Source organism: Alosa sapidissima, chromosome 15, assembly GCF_018492685.1.
Source record: "Alosa sapidissima isolate fAloSap1 chromosome 15, fAloSap1.pri, whole genome shotgun sequence".
NCBI lineage: Eukaryota > Metazoa > Chordata > Actinopteri > Clupeiformes > Clupeidae > Alosa > Alosa sapidissima.
The window spans coordinates 18,925,546-18,945,089 of record NC_055971.1 but is presented as its reverse complement, the minus strand read 5'-3'; the positions used below and the strand labels follow the sequence as shown (position 1 = coordinate 18,945,089).

At 42.1% G+C, this 19,544-nt stretch overlaps 3 protein-coding genes across 4 annotated transcripts in view; 1 reads left to right on the top strand and 2 right to left on the bottom strand.

Moving 5' to 3' along the window:
* sik3 (SIK family kinase 3) overlaps positions 1 to 5,626 on the bottom strand; it is a 38,234-nt gene extending 32,608 nt beyond the window's left edge. The window contains exon 1 of the mRNA XM_042063904.1: positions 5,270 to 5,626. Coding sequence (XP_041919838.1) covers positions 5,270 to 5,554 — 285 coding nt within the window. The 5' untranslated portion in view covers positions 5,555 to 5,626. The remainder of the gene's footprint in view (positions 1 to 5,269) is intronic.
* A 1,972-nt stretch (positions 5,627 to 7,598) lies between these two features.
* On the top strand, positions 7,599 to 10,722 carry LOC121684583 (leucine-rich repeat transmembrane neuronal protein 3). The gene is made up of 5 exons (XM_042064642.1): positions 7,599 to 8,312; positions 8,552 to 8,721; positions 9,032 to 9,317; positions 9,515 to 9,618; positions 10,045 to 10,722. Exons 1-5 carry the CDS (start codon positions 7,769 to 7,771, stop codon positions 10,720 to 10,722), a joined length of 1,782 nt encoding a protein of 593 aa, XP_041920576.1. The 5' UTR covers positions 7,599 to 7,768.
* Positions 10,723 to 11,619: 897 nt separating this feature from the next.
* Positions 11,620 to 18,765, bottom strand: dcun1d5 (DCN1, defective in cullin neddylation 1, domain containing 5 (S. cerevisiae)). 2 transcript variants are annotated; one of them, XM_042064271.1, is made up of 11 exons: positions 18,621 to 18,765; positions 16,806 to 16,862; positions 16,583 to 16,625; positions 16,382 to 16,490; positions 16,018 to 16,109; positions 15,755 to 15,825; positions 15,139 to 15,230; positions 14,923 to 15,031; positions 12,914 to 13,018; positions 12,609 to 12,711; positions 11,620 to 12,070 (listed from the first exon to the last, which is right to left on the bottom strand). In XM_042064271.1, the coding sequence occupies exons 4-11, from the start codon at positions 16,450 to 16,452 to the stop codon at positions 12,015 to 12,017; spliced, it is 699 nt and encodes a 232-aa protein (XP_041920205.1). In that variant the 5' UTR covers positions 16,453 to 16,490; positions 16,583 to 16,625; positions 16,806 to 16,862; positions 18,621 to 18,765; the 3' UTR covers positions 11,620 to 12,014. The 2 variants fall into 2 exon arrangements, with proteins under 2 accessions (XP_041920205.1, XP_041920206.1); XM_042064272.1 differs by having other exon boundaries at positions 12,609 to 12,708.
* Between the last annotated feature and the right edge of the window lie 779 nt (positions 18,766 to 19,544).

Below are 19,544 nucleotides of genomic sequence, written 5' to 3'. Positions count from 1 at the left end.
GTGTGTGTGTGTGTGTGTGTATCTTGGTGTGATTCAGACAGACGTTATGACACCCGAGGGACAATGGGAACCTCTGGAGGAAGTGGGTGAACTGAACTGAACAGTGTGCGCGCACAGCTCAAGGCCACCCCCCCTCCTCGTCATCCTCGTCTTTGTGCTTTTTGAGGGGGGCTTTTGAACAGCTTTTGCTGTGGCAGCAGTAGTGGCGATGGTGGCGGTGTCTCTAAAGATCACAGGCATCAGATGAGCTATGAGTTGGGTGGGGAACAAGGTGTGATTAAATCACGGCAGTGTGACGACACGCCGTCAAACAGACAAGATAAATGACCTCACAAGGATCAGTGCAGGACAATTAATGTGGCCACCATTTTACAGTGCCGGTAATGGGTGACAGACTAATGCTTATCTTAGCACAAGAAAACATGCCGGAACGGAACGTGCTGGAACAAAATCTAACGCACTTCATTGTGCGATTAGGTGTGTGCGCAATTGAATTCTCGCTTAAAACATTAAACAAACGTCCACAGTCCTGACAAAAGGACAAACTATAGTCCTGCTTTGAAGTGGGCCTGCTTGTCTTTAGAGAATTAGGAATGTCTTTCGACAAGTGCTTCCCAGCAACTCCGTTGTCTAACACTGGGAAAAAAATGAATTGAATTAGAATACAGATGACTGAAGTTATAATATATGCACAAGCTCCAAAATGGCCAACAGGCCAAAATGTTAGAAATGAATAAATAAATGAAATACTGAAAAGTATGGGGTGAGCGGTCGGCACTGGAATCTTCTCCATATGAGGACACAAACACGCAGACACACACGCGCGCGCACACACGCACACACACGCGCACACACACACACACACACACACACACACACGCACACACACACACACACACAGAACTGTAACTAAGGGGTAATGAAATCAAGTCAAGCATTGAGACTACAACTTGCCAAATTACTTGAAGAAGTAAATGAAATCTCGGCACGACACGCAGCTCTTGCCTGTTATCTAACTGCACTTGTCAAGGCTGCTCTTCCCAGACACAAATCAAGAGTTCAAGAGAGGAGCAAGAACGCACCACATACACACACACACACACACACACGCACACATATCCACACCCACATCCACCCACAAACACACACTAGACATATACAAACACACATAATGAGAAAGAAAGAAAAAAGAAGAGAAGAAGACGATAAATATGGGAGGATGCCACATGTGGAGAGGAGTAATGATGTAAACCCCCAGGACAAGCCGGGGCTTGACTCGGGCGCCCTCACCGGTGCTTGCCCCGTCCTGACTGCCTCCCCGGCTCCCTGGCTGCTCTCTCGGCTCACATCCTGCTCTCCCCATCCTCAGCCACCCCTAAGGTGAGCCTCTCCTCACCCGACTGCCAGCTAAACTCAACCCCGCGGCCCAGTTCCAAGCTATACACCAGGGCGTGGTAAGGTCACCGAGGGGTTTAGTAACGCGTCTAAACACACACCACACCATACCAACAGCACAGCACAGCACAGCACAGCACCTCCCTCCTCTCCACTGCTCTCCTCTCCTCTGCCCCAGCCCCTGACACAGTCACCTTCTCCTTGATTGTGGAAAAGGACCATAGGGCACTGATTAAGTATGACTAATGCCGGCTGGAAAGGTGTTGATGCGTGCATGCCTTGACTCTCTTTCGCACTCTGTGTGTGTGTGTGTGTGTGTGTGTGTGTGTGTGTGTGTGTGTGTGTGTGTGTGTGTGCGCATTATCAAATAGCCTAGGTGAGCCAATCCAGTTTAATTCCCAGAAAATAAGCATTGGCTTTTACAGTCAGTGTGGCCTCACGTGACAGCTTCCTCCTGTCATAAAAGGACCACTTCTCTGTTTGCCATTAACAAGCAGGGAGCAGCATTTAGAGAGAGCTGCATTTAAGCCAGGTGAAGCCCTGCAAAGACAAACGCGACAAATACCTTCAGGCAACTTGTGAGGAATTGATGCCTATCTATTGTTTTCCAGATCAAAGAGAAACAAGAATGTGAGAAACACTTGAGTCTGGGAAGAAATAAAAATAGTGCCGATCAAGGTCCCCCTCATCGGTATCAACAGCAGTAGAGCTCAACGCCTTCCTCTGTTGAGGCGATTTACGAGGAGCAGTCCCATGCCTACATCGCCTCACTCAGCCAGCACGAGCATGAAATGACACTTCAATTGCACGAGGCGTCCTTGGTAGGACTTTGGATGCGCTTGAATGGATGAGGAAACATCGGCCTTTTATTCACACAAGTGCTGCTATGAGGTTGGCTTGTGTGCAAAACAACAGGGTATAGGTCATACTCCTTATTGCTCAACATTATTACTGTAAGTTTGTGTGTGGGAGTGTGTGTGTGTGTGTGTGTGTGTGTGTGTGTGTGTGTGTGTGTGTGTGTGTGTGTGTGTGTGCGCGCGTATGTGGGCTAATATCACTAATATAAAGTTATAAGACACCCTAAGAGTAATAAGCTTAATGGTCTTATGTCTGGTTTGTGCAAGTCTAGACCAGGACTATAGAAATGTACCAATGCATTGGTGCATAAGCTTTGCCCAGTTCTATCCAGTAAATGTATCTACAGTAGAAATCTGTGTGTAACTGAACCTTGGTTATAAGATTATGGTGTCATGTCATCACTGCTTTTTGTACCCTGAGCAAATAACACCACCGCACAAAATGTGTCAACTGAATTGTTGACTGGATCACTAAGGCCTTTAAATAATGTTTTGGTGAAATCCTCCAAACTGTGTGCTTCCAGTGACCCTGACATCAATCACAGTCTTCTCTCAAAAGCACGGGAGGAAGGGTGGTCGTTGGTGACAGTCTCCAATAGACTCCAGTGGATCGTAGACAAGGGCCCGTCTACGAAGGCACTTGGCCTAAATCAGTGAATGAGCAAAACACCAAAACAAAACAAAAACACCAAGTTTTCATCTCTAGCTATCTATCCATCTATATTAATATATTTCAGTGTGTATTTCCAGTGAGCGCCACATATCAATCTGTTGTTGTTTGCATGGTCTGTGTAGCATAGTTATTGCTTAGCTGGCTATGCTATTCGAGCATGTGGAATGGTGGCAAGATTATGTAATGGAGGGTTTCCATTGCAGCGAATAAGTCTGATGCCCTCTTCGCCAATGACCTCCAATTAAACTATCACCTTCCCATCATACCTCTACAGTAGCCCATTGATTTATCAACAGTTCACTGTCCACTAACGCAGACAAATGACAACATTGCTGACCAAATTCAACACACAACTATCAAGGCTAAAATACTAATATTACCTCTCAAGTAGCCAAATATCTATGTGTCCTTCCCTGTTTGCTTATTCAAAACTTTTAAAGTGAACAATAAATTCAACAGACTACCTTAATAAAATTAAAGTAGTGCTGTAGCCTATATTCCCTCACAAACAAATAGTTTAAAAATGTTTTGCTATCTTTTAAGTCTAGCTTTCAGACTCCCATCCGTTCAATAAGCAATGACGGTGATTGTGCCTTTGTCTTCTCACTTTTACTTTCCGCTGTCTGCTCCTGGCTTACGTTTGTGCACCTGGCAGGACTGACTCTCTCTCTCTCTCGTCACAGCAGTGTCAGGTGATGGAAGAGCCATGCAGATGTTTGCTCAGGACATCACGTCCCTACCTCTTTCCCAGCCACGCAATCAAGTGCTTTCATAACACTAGCATGGCCATAACCGCCACCGATGCTCCACATAAGGCGTTAATTGATGTGCTGTTCGCAAACACCTCTGACCAGGAAGCACCATCAATACATAGGTCACATGTCAGGCATCCCTTCATTGGAGCAAAGCATTCCCCCAGAATCACCACCCCCCCCCCCCCCCGCCAAAAAAAAAAAAAAACACACACACACATTCTAGAAGAGACCTTAAATACAGGTATCCAATTGTCTGCCTTCCAATACCTGAGAGTTCCAAGGTCTTATGAGATAGAAGATCTGCCGGCTTAGTTAAACTGGCTTATGGCCTAAGAGTCCTCCCAACTGACCTCCAATGAGCCACCAGTCAATTATGGTAAGAAGCATACAGGCTTATACACTTGTGTTACGTTGCTTCTGGGTCATGAAAAATAAGCTGACAGTCATAAGGCATCAGCTGTGTTCTTTTATCATGTGGTCTGAGTGTGTGAACGTATCTGCAGAAGAGGAGAAAACAAAATATTGATAGAGGAGACCTCTAGCTACTTAACGGTGCACGAGTCCTCTGCCATCAGAGAGCATCTGCCTACAAGACGCCCACACTATGCAAAAATCACGCATACTAAAATGTGTAGACGTCAATACGGAGGAGATGCTTACAAGCATTTTTTCCTTGTCAAAGGTTACTGACTATGTAGTCAAATGAGTACAGGATAGAATGCCATATTTACTTTGTAGTTAGATACGTTAAATAGACTAACAACACGACACCTCACGACCCCCAGTCCCCTAAACGCACAAACACACTCACGCACGCATAAACACAGTAAAACAAGTCCCGTGCCAAATGGTAAAAGAAACGCTGACCCAAGCATTAACTCTATAAAATGAAAATGTGTTCTGGCTTAGTCGATCAAATCAAACTGTATAGACAATTATATGCAATGTTTGTCATTTTGATACCAAGAACCACAACCAACCAGCTAGCTAGCTAGCAAGCTAAACGTCCTGTCCTCTGTATTAACGAAACCACTTCTTGCGGGATCTCAAGTCGAATCACTAAAACACTTTCATTTTATTATTCATGATCTGTTAAAGGCAATTGTTTGCTTGCCATTGATAGAGCACCGATTAACAAACAGAAATTGAACAAATATCTCTCAGAAATAACCATGGACCAAGATAAAAAATGAGCAAGCCGTGGCGTTTCTACAGACGCTGGAACCGGACTCGTCTATGCTAGCTAACCCTCTCTTCTCTTCTCCTAGGCGCTATCTTTCTCTCAGTCCTTTGCGCAGACATGTCACCTCATCTTCCACAATTTTTGTAACGTTAAAACAGGGTTTAAAACCATAAGGTTTAGTGTTAGTCAGCATACTATTTTCTGTAATTTCGTATTCCGCGTATACACCCCCGCACTACGCAAAGCGACCAAGAGGGTTAGCCATAACCGCTCTATAGAGCCCGAAGGCCCGATCTTCAGCCTAAGAAGAGACACCAGCTCGGCCCGACAATCAGACGTGGATGCCTACACAGCGATGACAACTTGGATATGATTGTCCTTTTTAACGCTTTATATGTTGTCTTACCTTAGCTTTTGTGATGACATGTGTTGCTAGTTTAACGACAGCGAAATTCCCCTTGCCGATGGTCCGCTCGATTTCGTAGTAGCCCACTCGGGCTGGGGGGGGCCTGCTGCCAGGGTGGCCAGGGTTGGTGATGCACCCCGTTGCCGGGGAGGGTCTACTGGGGTGGTTGACCCCGGGTGATGGCTGTGCTCGGTTCTGGGCGTTAATACCTGCGGCCGGTCGGCTAGGGTGCGTAATCCCGGCCGCAGCGGACCCAGCAGCACCTCCGCTTGACACGGCCGCCATCTTCTTGCCTCTCTGCGGGAACAACAAGCAGCCTTGCGCAGCGCGCACCGCGGGCACGCCCCCGCCATGCGTCATATTACGTAGACCAACCCTCCGCAGCGCCCTCCCTAGGATGTAACTATAGCAACTATCAGCGTAACAATGACTTCATCCCATCGAAAACGCATATTGTTGTCGCCTTGGCGACCGATCATCTCATCGTCACATCATTAAAATAATTGAAGACATTTTTATCATTAACTGTCCTTTCTCACATGTTCTTAAAACATGTATATATATATACATTTGTGTATAACAAATGTGGAAAACCTGTGTGCAGTGTCTGTATCAGTGGAGGAAAAAACACTGTGCATTGCCATGACAACAAAAGTGTCCCTGCTGCCTCCTCTCTTGCCCCTCACCCTAGGGAACGCGCCCTGCTGGCAGGAATGTGAGCGGCGTGCACGCGCCTCTCACGCACACGCTGCAAAACAGAAAGGAAATGTTCAGGACAGTGATAGCGCCTGCAGTCAGCAGTCTGACAAACAAGTAATCTGCAACTGAAATCATAATTCCAACAGAGATAATAAAGTTGGCTATTTAATCTTCTACAAAAGTTAATGTGTTCTTTAGGCTTCCAACCTGAGTCAGAATGATTTAGTCAACTGCTTAACAGTAGACTGCAGACTTTGCCGTATGCTATCTGCCAAGATAGACAAATTAATGTAGCCTATGTTTGGATAGGCTACGGTATTCAGCAAATATAAAACAAGCAGGCTTTGCAAGCAATGGTACATTAGGCCTACCCAGACTTGTGACTTGTGGCTAATGGCTATTCCGTTATGACCTGTGTGACCTGTCATTTAGGCTACAGCTATTTTCTACTGATAACAGTTGTGTGAGACCAAATGCCTAGCCTACAAAAAAACTAAAAACTATGTTTTTGTTCCTAAATAACTGGCTCAATACAAAAGGTTATAAACAATCGGTACAATCGGTGTGGAATATTTCAGCATTCTCATCTTCCCCCAGCCCCACAAATCGAGGAACATTTGGACACATAAATGGCGTTATGCATGTTGAATGTGCAAAACAAATAAACAGCGACATCTACTGCTCATTAAATGACTAACCTATATCGCTGCTTCGTCGTGGTGTTCAAGACTACATCCAGCTATCACCACCGCCACCTGTGGTACATTAAACAACTGAACAGAAATATGTCTTCAAAAAAGACAGGCTTCTGTAAATGCTGAAACAAACAACTAAAGCTGGAATGTTTTAAGTCACACATAATGTATTAATTGATTTACTTTTCCTCATAGGAAAAGATTATTCATGATGAAATGTTCGGGAACCCTCAAGAAATAAAATAAATATATTTTATGTGCTCCTTTCAGAAAAAAAAAAAAACTCTTATTGGATGACAGATATGCATCATCAGAACTGTAGTGTGAGATTTCTGGCTGTTTGTTTCCTGGGGGGTTAATCTTTAAACTCTGAGAAGAGCATTAACAGACACATGAGAACTGTCATACCCCTAGTCATGTGCACACTGTACTTTACACTATAACAAAGGGGTAAACGGCAGTGGATGAGATGCAGGCATTTGCTGTGTTCCACCTACATGATATCCACTTCAGTTTGTGAGGGGAAAAGATTGAATATAAACCACTGGTAGGTAAATACAGCATTTCAATCATTTCAATGAAATGTCCATATTGGAATTGTACAAGTATAACTGAAAAGGGCGTGCTTACCGATATTGATCATTCACTCTAATCCACATTAAACCTATGTTTAGTATCATTTTGTCCATTAATGAATATAATGGGATTTGGCTATTCATTTTCAGTCACAATACAGTTTTGTTTCTTAGGATATAATGGAGATAACCTTTAAAGGGACGCCAGGCAACGTTTTTGTGTTAATTAATCATCTTTTTAAGTCGGTATATGGTTACATGACTGCAAAGAAGATGCAAAGAAAAGGAAAAGAGCTTCAGACCGAGCGAGGGGGAGTTTCGTAGAGAAAAAGCATCAGGCTTGCCTGGTGTCCCTTTAAAGTGTTGAAGTTCATGTTACTCTCTGGGCCTTGGTGGATGAGTGACCAAATTGCACTGGCCAGTCCATTCCCCCTCTAACCTATGTTTAGTATCATTTTGTCCATTAATGAATATAATGGGATTTGGCTATTCATTTTCAGTCACAATACAGTTTTGTTTCTTAGGATATAATGGAGATAACCTTTAAAGTGTTGAAGTTCATGTTACTCTCTGGGCCTTGGTGGATGAGTGACCAAATTGCACTGGCCAGTCCATTCCCCCTCTGTGAATGGAACTTTCCACAAAGACCTGGTGAGAACACAACCAACCACAGGCTGCGAGTAAACTGCTCAGGACTGAGACTTGGGTCTGTGCCCTCTGGTCTGCCCTCTCAGATGAAAGCCCTGGATCTGAGTTATAATAACATCACTGAAATCAAGTGGTTTGACTTCACACACGACTTATGTCGTGTCACCCAGCTCATCCTTAGTCACAATTCCCTTGGAAAGATTGATGGTGGGGCTTTGTCCAGCCTGCTTGGATTGAAGGAGCTGAATCTCAGTAGTAACACACTTGCTGTTGTGACTGAGGAGATGTTTCAGGGGCTAAGGGACCTCAAAGTGCTTGATTTGAGACATAACCAGCTACACTGGATCCATAAAATGGCATTTAATGACCTGGCAAACTTGAAGGTCTTATGGCTTCAGAACAACAACCTTCGTACTGTTCCAGATGGTAAGACATGACTTGATTTGGTATTAATGTTATTTTATTACAGCTTTCTATGACACCATGTTGATTAACAGGGAATATATGTGATTGCACTTCCAACTTAAACCCTGGTGTTGAGTAGGCCTACATGATTGATGTTTTGTACTTTGACAAGTGTGAGTTGAAGTAATGATTTACACAAAATGTATATTTTTATCTCTCTACTATATTTAAATAAAAATTCAATTGTATTATAATTTCAGCTGTTAACTTACTATCTGGGTTAAACACGTTGTCACTGGGAACAAATCAGCTTTCTCAGCTGCTGACTGGAGATCTCAATCGTTGCACAGACCTAAAGACACTGCAACTGGAGGACAATGAGATATCCATTTTGGCGGCTGGAACATTTCAAAACCATGAAAATCTGAGGGTAATGAAAATTGAACATTGGCAGATTAAGTAATGGGGAATTGATCTTTGACTAATGAATTGACTAAAGATAATGTTTGAAAAAATACAAAATGAAAAATACAAAATGTAATAATAGGGGTTGCACAAGTGAAAAAAAACATTTGACTTGTTGTCAGTGGCAGACACAAGCAATTAATGACTCCAGTTAATACTAGAATATGTCTGTATCTTTACCACCACAAGATTGACATCCAGTAAGATCACAGATTCTGAGACTACACAGAAGCATGAACAATACATAACACAAACTATATCCTGTTCCCTAACAGACTGTTGATTTAAGTTCTAACCGTCTGGAGGAGCTCCATGACACCATGGTTACGTTTTTCTGGGAGCGGGGAGTCAACCTGCATCTCCATGGCAACCCTCTGAGGTGCGGCTGTGGATCTGGGCAGGCGGGTGAGGGTCCTGCATGGCTGACTGACACCGTGCTGTGTCAGGGCATCGGAACCCTGCGGAGGGAAAAAGCACCTCTGAGGGTCCATAAAACGGTCACACTTACTGGGGCTCCAGGGCAATCTCTGATGATTCCGTGCAGGGACAAGTATCATGGAGGTAAGATACAAGTCGACCACTAGAGGGCCTTGTCAAATACCTTCACAGTGTTATCTTGAGTCTTTTGCCTATCCTGTACTTGGGTACAGCAAAAATAATCTTGATGGCAGGAGCTCATAATGATAGGTTTTGCACTCTATGAATCTGAGAACATATATTCTAATGAACAACTATACACCCCCTACTTTATCACACAGGAATGATTAAGTATTGGAAGACTCCTGTTGGATGGCTGACGAGCAGAAACTCCTGCCACAGCTACAGTGACATGAAATGCCACTGCAATGGAAGTCTGACTATAGTGAACATTAGCTGCCGCCACAGTGGCCTTTATTACTGTTTCAAAGAGGACAGTCATGAGAGAGTCCTGTTCCCATACAGAGTTCTAGCACTGGGTACCTGTCAGAATCCCATGCCTAAATCAAGGCTGCCCAGAGAACTGAAGGTTGATTCACAAGACACAGTTTCTCACAGTCACTTTGTAGCTGCTGTGACGTCATCTGTGTTGGTGACCTTTCTTGGAGGGTTTGCCCTTGGTGCATTTAGCAGGTCCCATGTCATTACTTGCCTGCAGAAAACAAAGTCACGTTTACGTCTTAAAAGAGGCGAGAGACGCAGAACCTCAGGGGACAACACTGACCAAATCTCCATGGAAACAAGCCCCTCTGGATTCACCAGCTTTGGGGATGGTGATGCCCCTATCACAACACCCTCTCCCCCTGCCAAGGCTCCGCGGAGCTTCCGTTCAAAGCGGGAGCAGCCAGAGGACAGCACACCCCCGAAGGGCTGTGACAACGTAGTTGACTCCAACAGTGCAATTCCAGTTAGCGTAGACCAGGAAACTCCTGAGACTGATCTCCAACAGGAACCTCCCGAGACTGATCTCCAACAGGGGGACCCAGAGACTGGCTCCAACAGTGTAATTCCAGCCAACGCAGACCAGGAACCTACAGAGACTGATCTCCAACCAGAACCTCCAGAGACTGATCTCCAACAGGAACCTCCCGAGACTGATCTCCAACAGGGGGACCCAGAGACTGGCTCCAACAGTGTAATTCCAGCCAACGCAGACCAGGAACCTACAGAGACTGATCTCCAGCCGAAGGCCCCAGTGGCACCAAGGCCGACAGCGAGACGGAGCAGAGTGATCAAGCTCTACAACTATAACGAAGATGGCGAACATTACAGTCACATCAGAGACCCAGAGGGGGAGGACATTGACAGAGTGCCCCAGCCAAAGCAAAGGACAAGGTCCCTGATCCGCCTAAACGCCATCATGAGCTCTGTGGAGACACCAGCCCTCAGCACAAACACAGGCCCACAGGTGCAGTCAGACCAGGAGTCCGAACTTGCCCACTCAAGTGAGGAGGAGGGATCCATTAGTGACAGGCAGCACATTCAATAGACTAGGTGCACGAAAGGGTTTTTTCCGTACGTTCATGCAGTTCCGGTGGGAGCGTTAACTGTGTTGTAACGACATCATCTGTTATATTATGCTCCTTATATCTTCACTACGACACTGAATATCTTGTTTGCCTAATAGTAACAATTTTAACAAACGCATAAATCCTTCTTCATCGTAACATACGGATTCCCTAGTGCAATACCCAACCGGGTCCGTGTAGACACTGGCGGCAGGTTCAAACACACCTGGCTCCACCGGAAACAGAGTATTTTGTGCATGTAGTCTATTAGACATGAGAGCCAATGCCTTCCCATTCAACTCTACTCTAATAGCAGCTGTGTAATTTCAATTATCTGCTTTTTGGATATGGAGAGCAAAAATCAGTTTTGTGTAAATTATTATAATTAAGGCTAGCAAAATAACATTTAATTACATTTTAATAAATAACATTTATTGTAGAATTACTTTAAAATATTTTATATAACAAAATATTTGATTTTAAATGTGTCAAATTTCTTCCATGTTTTAAAAAGTTGTTTATCATCTTAAAAGGCACGGTCCGGTATTTCACAGGAAGTTGCGTTTGTTTGTGGTTATGTTTACATTCATTAGCAGATGCTTTTGTGCAAACAAAATGTACATTTTATTTTAATCAAGGACCAAATGAAACACATTAAAGGAGGCTCACCCCTACCTTCAGTATTTCAGAGTTTAGTTTTTGTTTGGGGGCAGGCTGCCCCGATGTTTGAAACTGTTTGTTTCCAGTTTTCGGAGCCTGGGCCAACAGAGAAATCATGTAAAATCCATGACTGTGCCTTTAAAACTGTAGTGTAATATCCTAATTCTAAGATTTTTGTACACATATTGTCCCACTGTGTCAATAAAGAAAGACGTTGATACAATTTACTTCTTTATTTTCCTTTGAAAACACTATAAACAATGTAAGACTCAAAAAAGGAAAAAAAAAAAAAAAATATTACAGAAACAAAGAAATTCCCCAGCAGATCTTACAACACTGGCTATGTAACCATTGCAACAATATGCAAGACATACGAAAAATAGCTGTTAGTCCTTCTTCCTGTATTGAACTTTTTTTATTGAACACTGAAGAAGTCTCTTAAGAGCATATTTCCCACTCACCTTCCACTGAGACAGAGGTGACCTGTGGGGGTGCGTGCTGTGTGTTTTACTTAAGTTACTTATTTGTTTGTTTGTTTTTTTTGTTTTTTGGAAGAGAGGGAGAACACCCTCCTGTGTGCTTCTTCTCCTCGCTTGGCACGCTCCCGCCTCTGCTATAATGCCGACCGAGCCTTCTGCCATTCCACAAACTCATCCAACAGCACAGGCCCTAGGGCGAGGTCAAAACAACAACTGGGTTAGAGACCAATCCACAATCCAGACCATCATATGGAAGGCTCATTTGACAAAAGACCTTTAGGACAGCCACAATATGCTGCTGGCATGAATGAATTAATCTTTTGTTTATATTTTAAGTTGTGTATTTGTTCTTTTTGCATACTTTTGACCATGTTTAGGTTATTGTTATGGTTACAGTCTCTCCACCTAATTACTATTGTATGCAATTATTTTGTCAAGGAGATCATGGATCAAATCACAAAAACAAATGTAAAGATGGATTTCATGATGACATTATGACAGCCCCAATGACAATCTCCCAAATTCCTTATGCTCCTGTCGTCTACACCACCACTAATCACTTAAGGGGATTATGAAAAAATCAATTGAAAATTATTTGTACTTGTGAGTAAGCGAGTGATGAATAATCAATATGAAAACTTGAAATAAATCCTTTAAGTGTCAGCGATCAAGGGACTGACAGAGAGAATAGACTGATGAAATGATAATGAGAAGTATCGGACACTTACAGGCCCCGTCCTCATCATAGTTACTGAGGTCTGCGTTGACAGTGCGACTGAACTCTAGGACATTGTACCACTGGTCCTTGTTCATGACTTTATACTTAGACTGCTGAGGAGTACAAGAAAAGACACAATTATTTTCATGTAAAGCACAAAAGAAGACAAAATTATTTTAATGCAATCACACCCTAACCACCGGCAAACATACCAGCAACCAAGTCGGTACAGATTCTAATATGGGACGTGTAGACATTTTCAAAAAGCCGTTCACTACGGATGTTGTGGGCCTCTTGGTTGTGAATACCACATACCTCCAAGAACTGATGAAAGACTGGGAATAAGGGCCACGTCCTTCCTAAGAGTAAAGCTAGCATTGATTTCGCTGTGTCCATATCCAGGCTCCTCTGGTCTTTGTCCTGCAGAACGGAAGCAGAGATGAAGACAAAAGGAAAGTTTGAGAGTACACGTATATTGGCATTCTAAAGCATGCAGCAACACAACATCTTTTCTGTTGACAATGTGAATAATTCTCTACTGAACAAAGGGAGGAAAGCATATATTATGACTAGGTTCACACGGTCAGTACAAATCCAAATTCACAATCTGTGTCCATCTGTGTTGTATCCTCAATGGTTGCCAACGTGATGATTAAATGCAGGCTAATGTTGACATTACGCAAATAAACATAAAGGAAAATGAAATTAATTAACATATGGTAATGTGTTAATTATGACATCTCCTAGTATGTCCGCTAGTATCTCTGTTTATTTTCGTTTCACTGAGATACTAGTCTGACATCTGACAATACACTAACGTTTCCCTCCGCCGCCAGGGTGCCTGGCCAAATAGCAACTAGAGGGAATGACATTGGTTTCAGAATCAAAAGTGGGGCTGTGGTATACGTTAGTAGCAACATCTGTAAATATCAAAAAAGTAGTCAGAATGTGTACATTTATGTACAGCAAAGGTAGGCCTAATTATATTACAATGTTTCCTGGCTGCCAATGCTGTTTATTATCAGTTTTAAAAGGTTAGGCAAAAGTAGAAAGAAATGTTAGGAATTCCTGATCAAATGTTATTGCGTTAACTTTGAAATCTACCCTAACCAAAGTGTAACCCAGTTACGATGCTAGGGTTGGAAACATTTCCTAATCGTGAGAGGTCAGATTCTGTTCATGAAGTGAAACAAAGTAGTGAATCTGGAAACCAAGGTAATGGTAATGTTACAGAGCCCCCCGAAGGACCATGGTAGGAATGATCTTTTTAGGAGGTGGACATTTATTTTTAGAGCTCCCGTTGCATTCCCTCGCAATATGTTTTGCGATCCCTCGCAATACTTTTAACATTAATGTTTTTCCCCACCACCAAACTAGCATGTTTCCTGCATGTGTGATGCACACATGAGCTTAATGTCACAGATGGAGAAAAACAAAACAAAACAAAAAAACACTTGAAATGTCATCAGAGCAATCACACCAATCACACCAGATTTCCAAAAAGTGGTATTTGAATAGAATACACAAAGGTAGTTTGGAGGAGTGATTTTTTGCTGTTGTACTTGCTATGTAAGATCGGATTCCAACTGGTCATGCACTAGCCTGGCTAGCGCCACCACTTCTCAATGAGACGTGGTCTGGGAACCAAACGTTCATTTTCTCGTATTTGAAAAAAATGCCCAGATCCGTTTATTGGGTGCCACGGATGTCTATCAAATGCGTCTGTGCATAGCTCATCATCGTCTTGTATTCCCCCCTGTTCTGTGATTGGTTCCCTATCTCAGGCGAAAATTTGCTCCATGGTCTCCAGGCTGCCTTAGCAGCGTGAATCAAATCGCGCGCAAGGCAGCATGGGAACACCCAGGCTAGTCATGCACAGAAATCAGTCTGAAATCTGACAGTCTGAACACAGCAAATCACAGTAAGTCACTTCTAAAAACACAGCGAATTAAGCAATAAGCCCCGAGAGGCCGTAGGTTACACAGATTCTACAACAGCTAAGGGGCGTTGTTAGGCACAACACGCTAGCAGAGTTTCGTAAAGTAAAGGCACAGCAACTAGAAATATAATGACTTATTCCTAGATAATAATTCTTCCGCCAAGAAATATATTTCCTCTGAATGGTTGCCAAGAAACGTCGAGACGCAGCTACTTTGACTTTTGTATCAGGTCATGGTAGCGCAGTAATATAGAACAAAATGCCGCCAAGGTTTATGTTTATGCTGCATTTTACAACGGCATCGGTCGTGATTCAGCCAATCACAATCAAGGACCAGAACTATCAGTTTTAGAATAGTGAATAATAACCACTGGTGAGTCCTCACCCTAGCAAAATCAAAGGCATATCTGTAGATGTGCCTGAACACTGTACTGTCGTTAAGCTGAGACCTCAAGTAGTCCAGCTTGCCTTGTAGCCTCTCTGTACAGTCACACCTGTGATGAAGAGAGAACGAAAGCGGGCGTTATGAGAATTACATGCATTGAGAATTACATGCACACTGACTTATACCTCAACAGAAAGAACACAGACGGGCACTTACTGCAGTGAGGTCATCCCCTTCAGCCACTCCTCTTTAGTGAAGAAACCCATATTTTCTGCTTCTAGCTTCCAAGCCAGCACCAACATAACAATCTGCAAGGCAGTGATGACAAGTTATGCACACAAATGTTACAATAATGTGAGAATTTGTGCAGAGAGAGAGAGAGAGGGGTAGAGTTGCGTCTGTGGGTAGACCGTGAAACTTCAGGTGCTCATCGATGTCCAGAGGAATACAAGTAGAGAGCAGAGAGAGGGTCCGAGGCACGTCTGAAGTAATGTTAAAAGTCCTTTATTTTTCTGAGTGGGACATCAAGGCTTGATGTCCCACTCAGAAAAATAAAGGTGAGAATTTGGTTGAAATACAATATATGTATGATCAATATTACTTATTTTCTGCTTATTTGTTTTGTTGAATATACTGTTATTATGCATGTTATGCTGTTGGTATGCATTAGTCATGGCACCTTCAGCTCTTGCCAAAATGTGCTATATAATAAACTATATCATTTTATTATAGTACAAGTTATAGTACCACTAGTAGTAGTAATGCCTGACAGCATGTCCATGACAGACTTGTATCATTTCTTTCCCATATAGAGAATTTATATGGGGCTCACATTCTCTGGCTCCACACCAATATCTTCACAAAATTTCTCCATTCCCTCTGGTCCCACAACTTCATCAGAACCTATGAAAGGAATTGATTACAAGACATGGACAGTTAGAGAAACAGACACCATTAACAAGGGGTTAAGTCTTATTACACCAAAATATAAGCCTTGTCTAAGACAGTTATGTTTGTAAGACTGTTAAGATACACGTCTTAAATTGATACTTCATTCCTTGTTTAACCTCTGAGTGTTGTGGGTCTGCAAATTACCTGTATATTCATAAAACCAGGCGAGGCACTTCTTATTGGAGAACTGATCCTCTGTGTTTATCAGTCTACTTGACGTTTGAGTTCTGCAGTAACTGAGGATAAATTTGGAAAAAGCAAAGTGATAATTTGAAGACAATCAGGATAATGATTCACGAGTGTCTGAGCCAGGAATATTGTTTCATCCTATGTTTTCTCACCTGTGTCAAACACCATTAAATGTCAATGCCCACTCACACAATGTATGCACAAACTTTGCAAAACAAAGCAATACCAATGAAGTGGGCCTACTACTGTGGCTAGCATCTCATGAATAAATGTGCTCTGTTATGAAACATATCATAAACCACAGCATTCAAAAATGTACCTGGTTATTTTACACTTTCTAAGACCGGAGTCATCTGAGCCAGAGGACTTTCTCTTCTTTTTCACAGGCATAATGGAGTCACCAAAAGGCTTGGCTATTTGTGCTGGATCTAGAAAATGTCAGAACATGAAGGTTCGGATTACCATCAAGCTCCGCAATCTTTTCCAAGCAATGCACAAAAATAGTCCTAGTTAACCTTACCAATGTATCTACGGTCTCCGTACCCATTCAAGTCTACCAGGTTCTAAGATTAAAAAGAAGAGGACGTTAATTAAATGCATGGAAATACATAGCTTGTATTGAAAGAAAAGGTACAGCTAACATGCATGATGAATGTAACGATATCGCCCAAAGTACGCTGACAGCTGCAGCAGTCTTTTGTCTGCTGCGAACATTGACATGAAATACAAAACGATTCACTTACGAGTCGGTCCAGTGTTTGAGATACCTTCTTAATATCAGCCAGTCCGAATAGTTTTTCCTGAAACACACCATCAGACACAAATTACATTGATTGTGCAACATGGGAATCGCAGTAATGCGCCAAAAAAGGCGTTTCCTAATGTACAAGATTTTTTCCCCATTCAAATAGTCAAACAATTTCTACATGCGACAGTATAGAGCCGGTGCATAAACCCGTTTTGCAACCGCACATTTGACAGCTGAGACAGCTGTCAATTAACGTACCGGTAACCAGATGATATCCTCAAATCCTACGATGAAAGACAGCTAGAACATGAAATGTTATGACTGGCTAGAGCACGAAGGACAATCAGCTAACATTAATGTCTAGAAGTACAACGTGCCAGAATTATGTCAGCGGCCACTTATCTAGACCTCAAACACACATGTAGTCTGCAACGAAACGAAATATGCACCATGGTTTGAAGCGGTCCTGCAGAATCACAGATGCCTGTCCTTGCCGTGAAGTAGCATTACAGACAACTGCGTCACTAAATGCACGGATGCTAAGCGGGCGAGGTGACGCTAGCTTCCTCACCTGCTAGCAAAGCATGAAACTGGAAACTACTCAGCGGGATACAGATCCTGTATAACTGTTGGCTTTACATATTTTCAATATTTTATTATCACCAAGAACACGTTTTGAGTTAGCAGTGAAAGGAAACCTGATGCAATGTAATATATCTGACAGAGAACAACTTAAAACAGATGTACTCTTTACTTACCAGTGCTACAGTATATAAACAATCGCCAATATACCTTTGTGTGCTGGTTGGCCTGTCCTTACCTCATCATAGAAAGATAGCTAGCAATAAAGCTATTGACTTATTTTCAGTAGCTTATAACGTTAAGAGACGTTAGTTAACTTGCATTTACAAATGCATGTCCTAAAAAACTGAAATTAATGCTCGCTAATGTGGCTAAATTAAGTCACAGCAATTGAGATCATGTGCTTGGAACACTTGAATTTCACTTATGTCCTTAACATACTATTGAGTTCACTCCTGACGTAACGTAAGGAAGATTGGGCACATATTAATGTCAAATTCTAGCTATTTATTAACTTAATAACAAGCAACTGTCCGCTCAGAGACTTGTACGCATTATCTCTGCTGAATCCTCCCCTAATCACGACAGACAATCTGACAAATTCTAACTTCCAGGCCTTTCATGGCAAATGTCTGCAGAGCAACGTTACCTTTAATAACCAACTTTAGTTTTAGTGTTACCAATTTGTGAACTGTTTGATTAAACGGCAGAGTTAACATAGCCAAGCCACAGCTAACAAGTCAAAGCTAGATGTCGTTCATAAAACTGAAGGCCTAAATCTGACCGAGAGAATATTAGGTTACGTGCTAGCTAGGCTAACGGTAACTGATAACTGTTCACGTACGTTTTCAGTCACCACTAACATTGGCTACCATTATCTTTGCAAACAAATTTAGCCAAAAGAACCTTTGACTATCACTGAATAGCTCAATGGTTTACCGAGATATCTCATGAAAACAACCTAAACATAGTAGCGCCCAATTTATTTAAAGTGATTTTTGTAGATTAACACCTTGCCCTAGCCAACATATTAATATCGCTTAAATCAAATAACGTTTGGTATTCTGGTTATGCTAGTTAGCTTTCTCTGCTAGCTAGCGTTACCTAACCGGCTGACATGCAATTATTCTCTAAAGCTAGTTACTTCGTTCGTGAATCAAGTGTGATTTTACCACAGGTTAGTTATAGATGGGCAGTGTATTGATAGAAGGAAGAGGTATTTTCAAACCTTGAATTTCGTTATGAAAATGTCCTTTTATAAGTATCCACAGAAGTCAGTTCATGGCGAACGCTTCACTTAAACTGATGTGAAAATAGACAAGCTTGCTAACAACAATGTGAATAGAACGACATAAGAAATCGTCTGAGTAATGTATTTCCTGTGTCATATCCGGAGACGTCACAAGCACGCGACACTCACCTTTCATCATAAAATCATGAAATGTGAATAGTAAATAGGTGATTACATACCCAACTAACTATTATCTGTTCTTTTATATAGGAACTGTTTTTATTAATAAGTTCATAAATAAAATCTTATTGTCCAGAGCTCAATAATCACTAGTACAAATGGGCTAACTACTGGTTGTGCTATTATTTCATCACAAGAAGGCCTACATTGAAATGTAGTTTTAACAGAATATTTGTAGTCTTATACTATTTGACAGACTAGATCGTTTCTTTTACTGTCTGCTAGACATAGCGTGGACTTCATATGACGTCTGCTTCTTCACCATATATTTTAGGAACAAATTTAGATGATGGACATTTACAATTGCAGCAGTGAGATCAGGTGAAATATAATTGTAACAGGGGCCAGGGTAAGAACCACAACACAAATACGCTTTGTATTTTCATTACCAGTTGTATATTCCACAAAAACGAAGCACTCTTCATTCCTTTTCAAAACTGAAATATTGGGTAATGCAGGCTGCTCTGAACAGGAAAAGCCCCGGCTTTGTTTCTCTTCTGGTTGAGTAAATAATGCAGTCTAAATGGGAATCATCTAGCCATGAAAATCTGTTTCAGAGACCAGAAAGCAGTTAAAAGAACATACTTCACTTCTGAATATTACTGCAATTAATTCTCAATGAGAATTATTTGAAATTTGAATACAGAGCTACTATCTTCCTACAAAATGGTTATGTTATAC

Coding starts and splice junctions, on each gene's coding strand:
- LOC121684583 (XM_042064642.1), top strand. CDS start 7,769: ATGGAGATAACCTTTAAAGTGTTGAAGTTCATGTTACTCTCTGGGCCT. Junction 8,313..8,551: donor CCTTCGTACTGTTCCAGATG/GTAAGACATGAC, acceptor TTATAATTTCAG/CTGTTAACTTACTATCTGGG. Junction 9,619..10,044: donor GCAATGGAAGTCTGACTATA/GTGAACATTAGC, acceptor CCCCCTGCCAAG/GCTCCGCGGAGCTTCCGTTC.
- dcun1d5 (XM_042064271.1), bottom strand. CDS start 16,452: ATGCCTGTGAAAAAGAAGAGAAAGTCCTCTGGCTCAGATGACTCCGGT. Junction 15,231..15,754: donor TTGGTGTGGAGCCAGAGAAT/GTGAGCCCCATA, acceptor ACTGCCTTGCAG/ATTGTTATGTTGGTGCTGGC. Junction 12,071..12,608: donor CTATGATGAGGACGGGGCCT/GTAAGTGTCCGA, acceptor ACCTCGCCCTAG/GGCCTGTGCTGTTGGATGAG.